Here is a 10,431-nt window from a genome sequence, read left to right as displayed (position 1 = left end):
CGTTTTCCCAAAATGTCCATATCTCAAGATGAGCTGAGGCAGCCCTTTAGAGCCCAGGCACATACCACCCCTGTCATTCTGTTTCTTATACTGGAGGGGAAGGGGGGAGATGGGGAGTGGAGGGGGGGAGGGTCTGTTTCATGCTATCTGTTACCACAACTGCTACCCTATGGGATTAGATGGTTCAACTGAACCCCTTTGCTTATTCCTCTTTCATGATGGAAAGATGCATATTCAGGCAACACCCCTGGCCTCTGTCTCCACCGAATCCAACCCAGAGAAAGCAGACAACTCCCCCCCCACCCGCAGCGTTTGGAGAAAGGGCAGTACCACCCAGTGGCACCCAGCACGCACCACTTCCACTCTCCCAGGCTCGTTCTCTGCACACAGATCATCCCACATGTCCATAGGCACTACCCTTTCACACACACACACACACACACACACACACACACACACACACACACCAGCAGCGGCTACTCTATGCCTGTAGATGGCATCGGGTTTAAGGACAAGGTCTCAGCTAGATGTGGCTGACAGATCCTAAGCCACATTCTTAAGCATGCTATCAACTATCAAGGTGACATTTTGTCTCCATTAACCTGTCTTTTGTGTTTATCTTCAGTTGGTGCTTAACCTGAGCCGGAAAAGGAGAGGTGGTGCTCATTAGGCCCCGGGAGCCCCGCAAGGCAGAGTCTGTCCAGTGCCTGCCTGCAAAACCATGATTGGGCCTTCCCTAAAACTATCACTGCTAAGGTCCCCAGGTCCTTCTTTCCTGTCCCTGCCTCAGGATCATCCGGCCTCTCCTACACTCTGGCCGTGCTTCCAGCTGAGACCTCTCAGAATGTCAAACCAAAACTAAACATAGGTGGCTGCAGATGTGGTCTTGCTGGCACCAATCGCCTAACCTCCTCTCAACCCATACCCACACCCACACACCATGTCTCCTCAGCAAATGCACCGCAGGCTGGAATGCAGGAGGCTAGCGTGCTCTGCTTGTGAGTGAGTACCTTTAGATCCTGTTTCCTCTACATACATAGGGTAGACCTCTATTACCCTTCCTAGTTCTCTCTCTCTCTCTCTCTCTCTCTCTCTCTCTCTCTCTCTCTCTCTCTGTGTGTGTGTGTGTGTGTGTGTGTGTGAACACGCGTGCGTGCGCATGTCTGTCTGTCTGTCTGTCTGTCTGTCTGTCTGTTCTGTCTCTTTCCGGGATTTAGTGCTCTGGGACTCTCCTATAAGAAACACTCCCTTCTTCCAGAGCTAACCTCAGCAATTTCAGCAACGTTTCACCGACACTGAGGGGCATTTATCAGATACCCATAAAGCTTTCCAGAACACTCCAGGACAGCTAAGAGCACAGGCTCTAAAGGAGCTAGCTAGTGCTAGGTTCAGATCCCTAGTCGGCCAGCTTTGATCTTGGGCAAGTTACTCAGCTTAAGTCTTGACATCCTCATGATGCTAAGGTGAAGTGTGTGACAACGCGTCCCGGGCCTGATGACTCTCAGCTATCATGGGATTATCAATACTACTGTTGCTGACTGAACTCAGTTGCTACATCAGCTAAAGTAGAGGAGAAGCTGCCTATAGTTAGAGCAGAGATACAGCCCTTCTAGGAAGACGGTTGATGGCTGGATATTGTGCGTAACCAAGGGTCGCAAGGTCCTTTGGCGGAGGCCGACTCAAGGGGACCCAAATATTTGGATCTTATTTGAGAGCCTATGAATAGAGGAGGAGACTGAATGAGGCTACATCGGAAGGTCAGAGGGCACGCACCAGGCAGCAAGACTTGGACTAAAGACACCCAACTGTTCAGTGTCACCTCTGGCCACCGGACCCCTCAGGCTTGATGTGGCAGCCTTTGGGAGGGGCCAGAGAAATAATATATGAATCGGTGAAACCGGGGCTGATTGTAAACACAAGTCACAGTGACTGTTAATGGCCTGGAGACAAGCATGTGATTGTTCCAGTACCCCAGAAGGAGCCAGTCCAAAAACAGTCTGATTGGTTCAGGGGACTGTGAGCCTGCAAGACTGTAAAAGATTACACACAAGGGGCCTGGGCTTGGAGCACTAGCCATTCGTTAACACAGAGAGAGCACATAAGAGAGTGTTTGGGTTTTGCTGGTTAGTTGACCATTTGAAAAGCGCTATCCTGCCCTCAGGAGGTACCTGTGGGGGCAGACAGTAAGGGGGGGGGGAGAGAGCATTGTTTGATAAATGGCCAGATATCCTAGCAACTATACTGTTCAGTGAGTCAAATGAAGGTGTCCGTTTCGCTGTGTCATTGTGCGAACTTGTAGGTGTCACCTCGAATGCAGTGGCGTGCCGAGAGTTCCACCATCAGAAACCTAACAAGGTTCACCTCTCGGAGCAGCCCGTCTTGCGGCTAAATGGAGAGGAAGCGGAGTTGAACCAAAGCAGTAAGGAAAAGAGAGAACCAAGAAGTCTGACTTTGCAAGCGGACTGAAACGGCGAGGTCAGGAATTATACAAAGCCAGCCGTCAGAGTCCGTTTCAGGATCTGGGCAAGCCCTTTCACTAAGCCCCCAACCTGCCTCCGGTGTAGAACACACACCGACAGGTCTCAGGAAACCCATTGTGAAGTGATAAATCACGAAAGCCTGGAGTCATTAAAAGAAAGGTAAATCTTCAACACAACCAGTTTAAGAATATACAAGACAAATGCTCCTACATCCAAGCAACCGTACCGTTACAAACAGGAAACGGTTGGAGGGGATGGTTACAGGAATGACATAGTGTCTGGGGGGCCTCCTTCCTTGACGAGGCTGGATAAACGGAACTTCACCCGAAAACCATATTGAGGTTTTTTTTTTTTTTTTTTTTTTTTTTTGCCTCTCTGCATGGTGTTATTTTGGGAGCAGGAAAGCAATAAAAATGGGGCAAGGGGAATAAATAGGGACTTAGCGTTTGTCCTTCCATTAAAAAACAATCTTGCCCGCCAGCTCGAGCTCACACGCGGGCGCGGGCCGCTCAGTCCGCCAGGCTCTTCCTGATGGCTCGCGGCCGGGTGTGGCTCCTGACCAGCATGTTCTCCAGCCGCTGGCAGTGTTCACGAAGCTGCTTCTCCCGGGGCAGGAGGAAGGTGAGGACCTTGTTGCGGACGATGCCTCGGTCCTCCTCCTCCCTCAGCCGCTGCTTCACTCGCGCCACCTGCTCCTCCTGCTGTGCCAGGACGCCACTCATCTGGCAGAAGGCGTCCTCCAAGTAATGGATGGCCTTCAGTGCCTCCTCCTTGAAGTCCTCCGACTCCCTTTGGACCCCGGCCACCTTCTGCTGCAGGATCTCCAAGTCGGCCGGCAGAGGGAGGTAGGCGGGCCATGACTGAGACAGGGAAAGGTCCCCAGACTGGAGCCCGCTCTCCACCATCTTCTTGCCCTGTAACGTATTCACTTTCATAAGAATGGACCCTGCCTGAAAGAGGGCTTCCATTATATCCTTCTGCAGAGAGGAAGTCCAGAAACTGAGTCGGAGAGATATTTGGGAGCTAGAAGCGCTATCATTTGAAGTGGATAGACCCATCTCATTGTGACATCAAGACCCTTCAGCCAATCAGAAGGAAAGCCCCAGTTCACTATTTTGCATATTGTTGGTAACCTACAGGTTAACTGTGCTTCCCAAGTCTCCTGAAAGGAGGCTTCTCATTAATCGGTCACCCCGTCAGAACTAGAGTTCAAGCCTTCCTTTAACCCCGAGGGCAAATCTCCAAGGGAGTGAAGAAAACTGGCCAAGTCAAGGCAAGCCAGGTCAGGTTCACAGGCTACCAAGACTGAGCAGTCTCCCACCCCATAAAGAGCACAGATGTTTTTATGGCCTAGTGTCTGGGCTTCCTTCAGCCTCACCAGTAGGACAAAGGCATTGTAAGAAATGACGGTGATCCACCACTAGGTGTAAGATGCTAGATGAGTAATCCAATCCCAAATCCATATTACCGAAATGGCCAGATGATGCCAGAATGGTGGTCGACTTAGTGTGATCAATGTGTGTGCTCTTAAAGGGTGGGCCACAGAAATACCTGTAGGATAAAAGTGAGCCGTTCGTGTTCATTCAGTTAAAACTTCCGGGGTGCTCACCAGATTCTGGAACTAGGCAATGAGTGGAAGTAAGGTTTCCCAACGTTCCTGGATGGTGGGAAGATGGGATATGTGTGTACGGGTAAGTATTGTGGGCAAATGTTTCTAGCCACATGTGGCTCAGTTCAAAACAGGACTCTGCCTTTGCATATTACAGTCTCCTGCCCAGGCCTCCCACTGGGACTCCAAACATAAACATCTCCCTCATCAACAGGCCTTGAAGCCAATCCATCTAGAGTTAGATAAATTACCTCTTCACTCAAACTGGTTCCTGCTCTCCTATCCTACCAATGACCCTCCCTGGGACAGCAGCCGCAGCCGCAGCATCTAGTGCCAAGGTTTAAATATCTGCCCCCTTTCCCCCTCAGGTTGAAACTCTGTCATCCCATCAGCATTGAGAAGGGAAAGGCTTTTGAAGGCAGAGCATATCGGATGGACGGTGTCATCTCAAGAGTGGGTTCATTACAATAATAACCTCTGCTTGATCCCTTTTCTGTTTCTCTTGCCACCTTCCCTTTCTGCCACATAGGAAGGCATATCATGAGGGTCCTCGCCAGACACCAGCTCCCTGACTTTAGACTTCCCAACTTCTGGGATTACAGAATTACAGGATCTTTTATTTTGTCACTGCAGAACAGCAGCAGAGTAAGCTCCCTGGGGTCAAGCTAGACTCTGTCACTTCCAAGTGACCTCAAAGGCTGTTGTTAGGCCTCTTGTCTCTGAGCAGCTTATCACCCACCTTCCTGCGCTGAAGTCCAGTCTTTACCACTTAGAGGCAAGGTCTCACTGGGAGATCACCTTCCTCTCCATCCCCTGTTTCCTTCTCTGAGTTTCTGAAAGCTATTGTAGAAAATCCCTGGGAGAGAAAATCTCTGCCTGGCAGCTGCTACTGATTTCCAAAGCATAAACACTCCCAGCAAGGATAGCTTCAAGCCCCCAACTTTCTGTCTCCCGGAAGTGAAGAACCAACCTGAGCCTGGATGAGTCAACTCTAGCACATCATGGCCCATGATAAGGGCTGCTGCCTTCTCTGCGTTGTTGACTATCTAGTGGCCTCAAGTAGTCATCAGAAGGGGGCATACTGCAGGGACAGTTGTAGCTAAATGGAGGTGAAATTTTGAATTGCAAGAAACTCCGGTAACTGCAAAGGAATGTTGAAAGAGGTTACTTTTCTAGGAGTCAGGAAAGCTGGAGTCAGGAGCTACTGTGTGGCTCTAGGTCAGTCGCTTCCCCTTGCTGAGCCTGTCCCCACCCCCCCAACTGTGACATGAGAGATGGGCCCACAAGGCCTTCCATACCCCCTCCTCCCAATTCTCTTATAACTGTAACCTGATTCTACTGTCTGTTTAGGCACAGTAAACTCTGGCAAACAGAGATTTTGAGTTCCTCAACCTGTTTACCCTCAAGCGTCCTGCCTGCTGCCCCCCCACACACAGTGGTACTCAGAAGAAATGGAACTTTGTTTCATAGGGGGTTCTCAAATGCCAGGCACCCCTAGCTTTTCTGCTGACACCTACTGGCCTTCAGAGAAACTGCAGCCTGGGAATTCAACCTAAGAGTAAGTGGGGATGGGGAGAGGAAGGGAACAGCTTGGGGTCTGTGTGGGTAGTTAACTAGGGCCTTGTGCCTGTTGGGTTCTCCATCAATAAATATTTCCCAGATTAGTGGGAGAGAACAGAATGGTGTGTCTCTTCTGGTCTCCTCTGCCGTCTCTCTCCCGCTTCCGGCCTCTCCCTCCCTGTCTCCTCTCTCATTCTCTGCCACTTGGTTTCACACAGGGGATGGCAGAAGTCACAGCCATTGCTGTGACACAAAAGTAGAAAGGCCAGCACGGGGACAGCGTTTTCTCAGTTCCTCTGGTGCTGTTGACTGAGGCTCCAGTGTGCTTTCCAGGACCACGGGAAGGATGACGTCATAGTCCCCTTTCTCTAGGAGCCACCGGTAACTGAAAGCTGATGCTGTCACCAAGGCCAAGTGGCCTCCTGAGCCTTCAGGGCCACAAGTCACATTGGATCTGTAAGCTCTGGATGTTCCCCTGAGCCAGGAAGTCCCGTGTCAGGCCTTGCATTCCACCTGCCCTCCCATAATATCTTAAGGATTAGAACTGCTGACCTATGTCTTCCCTTCAAGGTGTCAAGAGAAAGGAATTTAGACCTAGTAAAGCATCCATGACCTGGAAGGCTATGGTGAGCAGGGTCCTCTGCCCTAGTCTCTTTCAGCTTGTCACAGCTTCCCTGCGACTCAAGAAGACAGGGAGGCATGAGGGATGTGGCAGCTTTACAGAGACCCAGGCAATCTCATGCCCCTCTGAGAGACCAGTTCAGTCAGAATGGGTTGAAGCTCTTAGATGGCATGCCTTAAAGCAGGGGTTCTCAAACTGTGAATCGCTACTACTTTGAGGACTGAATGAGCCTTTCACAGGGGTCTCCCAAGACCACTGGAAGAAGTACATACATTGCAATTCATAAGTGTCACCTCTGTCAATTGTGTAAACCCCATTCCCTTGGCAATTAGAGATAACACCCACGCCCATCTTTCCTTGTCACTTCTTTGTGAAGCTGCAAAACCCTAAGAAACTGAGAACTCTTTGTGTCCTGTTAGAATGGCGTTGCCAGCCATCTCTAACCCATACTTGGCTCTAACCCAACCACAGTTGGTTTCCAACCCAAAGTTGGCTTTCACAGCCATATTTCTCTTCCTGGACCACACTCAAGCCAGTTCCCCTGATACACACAGGCCTCCCAGTATTGGAACCACCTGGGGATTCACACTCAAGCAAAGACAGGCAACCAATTTTATCTTCCACAGAGAGTGGGTGTGTTTTTAAGATTTTTTTTTTTTATCTAATGTATATGAGTACACCATCACTGTCTTCAAACACACCAGAAGAGGACATTGGATCCTATTGCAGATGGTCATGAGGCACCATGCGGTTGCTGGGATTTGAACTCAGGACCTCTGGAAGAGCAGTCGGTGCTTTTAACCGCTGAGCCATCTCTCCAGCCCAAGTGGGTGCATTTTTAAGAGAAGACCTTGCTTAATCTTCAGATGAACTATTATGTCAACTTTCAGGTGATATCTAACGCTCCTTGTCCCTAAGGAAACCAGTGCCGGGAGAAACAGAATCCAGGACGATGCGTCAGACTCCCAGAGCTTGTGAGCGGCTATCTCTAGTAGAGGGCACAGCTGTGGATTCTAGCCGCTTTTTTCCCAGAGTCTCCTGGTCCTGTGCCTCCCGTGATGGTGATACTGGCCTAAGTGAGTTCACTATATAAACCCCTCTTCTAGCCAGCCTTTCACCCTCCCATCCATCTATCCACCTCATCCACTCATCCATCCACCCAGCCATCTGTCTACTTCGTTACCCCCCACACACACACACACATACATATCCTTGGCACAACCCATTGCCTGCTTACCCTGTGTTCTCTGAACTCAGCAATAAGTGCTCAAGAGAGAACAAGATATGGAAGGTCCTGTTCAGTGTTCAAACAATAAAGTGAGCAATCAACACACAAGGCCACCGGGCTGGTGCCAGATCCCTGAAAGAAAAAGCGAAGGAAGTTTAGGAAGCCCTTGGGCTCTGCAATCTGTTGGATTTGTGAGGTGAGGCCTTGGGGTGAGATGGGAAGGCTGGGATAGAGACAATGTTCTAGGGGCAGGAATAGACCGGAAGAACCAAAGGAAACCTGGATCTGGCTGTGTGGCTGGAGGCAAGTAACGGCAGCAGGAGGGTACGGGACAGTGTCAGGGAAGCTCTTTGAGCATCAGAGAGGCCGTGTAAGCGAATGCCACCAGGGGCTACTGCGACTCTGGGCGATTTCCAGCTCTGCAGCTGGTATCCCAGGCTGGGCAATGAGAACAAGACTGGCGTAGGGGTGGGGATGAAGACGAAAACTTGGTGCTGTTCACCATGATTAATTAACCCAGTGCCAGAACCCCCAAGGCACAGTGCTAAAAATACCTGCTTCCCTCTGAGACGTAGCAGCTGCCACCCAGCAACTTTAAGCCATGCCATTTGTCATAATTTGACACTGCTAAGGAGTGTCCACGGGTCTGTGTTTCTGTGAGAATCGGACTTGTCCAGAGCTCACCAGCCAGCTAGCTGGTCCTGGGGATGCATCCATGACACACTTCTTGAGTCTCTCGTTTCCTGTCTCCAAGCCCTGCCCGAGCTGCATCTGGATGTGACTTGCACCTGCCTGCTGCTCGCTTCCTCAGAAGGGAGGAGAGACCTGCCTCCGGAGGTGTGAGCCAAGGCAGCGTTCGCCAGTGCATCCTGGGATGCTGTGTTTCACACCGCTGCAGCCCTGCACCTCGGATTACAGCCATCTATCAGAGGCCCTGCCAGCCCAGGGCGGCACTTTAATTAAAATATGTAAAACACGCTGGTGGGAGTTGGCTCCGAACACACGGGAGCCTGTCTTCGACAGAAGTAGGTGCAGGCCAACCCAGCTTGGAGCTGGCCCTTCTCCAGCCAGGGAGGGTAGGCCTGCCAGGAGGGCCCTCCTGAAGGCTGCAAGGCAGTGAGGTCTGTCTGAGATGCACCGTTCTCTGGAGCACAGAACTTAACCTGGGCACGAAGGTCTGTTCAGAAGAGAGTTGTAGCAAGTCCAACACTTCTACCTCATGAGCATGCTGGGTATGTGTGACACCAGCTACTAGTATTGAGAACTATAATATTCTACCCTCACTTTCAGTCCTGATTTTCTTAAATCGGTTGTAAAAGTGGTAACTGATATTTATATAAACTTTTTTTTTCCTTTGAGACAGGGTTTCTTTGTGTGTAGACTTGGCTATCCTGGAACTCATTCTGTGGACCAGGTTAGCCTTGAACTCAGAAATCTGCCTGCCTCTGCCTCTGCCTCCTGAGAGCTGGGATTAAAAGTGTATACCACCAACATCTGAGGATATAAACTTTTTAATGCAGCACCAAGGATTTTTAAATTTTTTATTTATTTACTTTATTATATTTTGTGTATGGGTACTTGTGTGTATGTCTATGCACCTACCTTGTGGGTACCCTGGTGCCCACTGAGGCCAGAAGAGGGTGTTGGATCCTCTGGAACTGGAGTTACAGACAATTGTGAGTTGTTACATTGGTGCTGGGAATTGAACCCTGGTCCTCTGTAAGAGCAGCAAGTACTCTTAACCACTGAGCCATCTCTCCAGCCTTAACAATGAGGATTCAACCCAGACTCTTGTCTAACACATACCATTCACTGGATCACTAGCCCCCTTTCTTCTCCTGTCCCCCCCTCTGTGTGTGGTGTGTGTGTGTGTGTGTGTGCGCGCGCGCGCATGCGCGTGCATGGTTTTGTGGATACAAGGGTATATGTAAAATATGAACAAGTTCCTGTAGAGGCCAGAGGAGAACTCTGCTGTCCTTCCTTGGAAGCTGCCCACCTTGTATTTGAACTGCAGGGTCTCTCACTGGGCTGGGGCTGCCGAGGAGGCTACGCTAGCTGGGCAGTGAGCTCCAGGAATCTGCCTGCCTGGGTCTCCCAGCTTTCTAACATAAACCTAGGGATTGAACTAAGTTCTCAGGCTTGCAAGGCGAGCACTTGGCTGACTGAGCTGTCCCCTAGACACACTCCTCTCCTCCCCTTCGCTAGCTTTTTATTTTGAGACAGGATGTCACTGAGTAACCCGGGCTGGCACTTTAATTAAAAGTCCAGGCAATCCTTGAATTTGCGGTCTTCCTATCCGGGCCTCCACAGTTGATGAAATTCTTCAAGACATTTCAGTTTTCCAGGACTCTACACCTTTCCAAATGGGACCCTGCTTCAGACCTTGCTATCTGCTGAGGGAGAATGGTAGAGGCTGCATCTCTTAAGGCAAAAATGAGCAAACTTTTTTATGCAAAAGTCAGAAAAAAAACTTTTTTTTTTAAGATCATAATTTTCACACAAACTTCTTAATCTGGAAATGCCACGTTTGCACATCGTTTAAATCTGCTTTTCCATCATTGAGTGCGTTCACATTAGTACTGACGAATCAAACCGTCCTGCAGTATCCTGAACCGCCCCCTGACCCGAGTTTAGCCTTGGCTGCATTTTCTGTACAATCGTGTGGCCTCTGGAGCACTGGGGGATGGATCTAGGGCTGGGGAAGCAAGCTGGATTCTGAGCCCCAGCTCTAGATCTGTGACAAAAAAAAATAGAAAAGCCCTAGAAGGTGTTCAGGGTCTGGAAGAGCAGCAGCCTGCAGGGGCATGACTAGAAGCATATTTCTGCAGAGTTGGAGGAAGTAAGAGGTACCACACAAGCCACAAGCCAGCCACATCTCTGCTCACTCCCAGCTATCCCAAGGGGAGCAAAGGGGAAGGGACCCCACCAGTTC

General features: G+C 50.1%; 1 protein-coding gene across 1 annotated transcript; it reads right to left on the bottom strand.

Annotated features, from left to right (window-relative positions):
* Positions 1-2,272: 2,272 nt before the first annotated feature.
* Ccdc182 (coiled-coil domain containing 182) lies at positions 2,273-3,499 on the bottom strand. Its single transcript, XM_021214087.1, has one exon. The coding sequence runs from the start codon at positions 3,446-3,448 to the stop codon at positions 2,990-2,992; it is 459 nt and encodes a 152-aa protein (XP_021069746.1). The 5' UTR covers positions 3,449-3,499; the 3' UTR covers positions 2,273-2,989.
* Between the last annotated feature and the right edge of the window lie 6,932 nt (positions 3,500-10,431).

This window comes from Mus pahari, chromosome 14 (genome assembly GCF_900095145.1).
Source record: "Mus pahari chromosome 14, PAHARI_EIJ_v1.1, whole genome shotgun sequence".
Taxonomy (NCBI): Eukaryota; Metazoa; Chordata; class Mammalia; order Rodentia; family Muridae; genus Mus; species Mus pahari.
The sequence above is the reverse complement of the archived record's forward strand: the minus strand, read 5'-3'. Positions and strand labels throughout refer to the sequence as shown.

Coding starts and splice junctions, on each gene's coding strand:
- Ccdc182 (XM_021214087.1), bottom strand. CDS start 3,448: ATGGAAGCCCTCTTTCAGGCAGGGTCCATTCTTATGAAAGTGAATACG.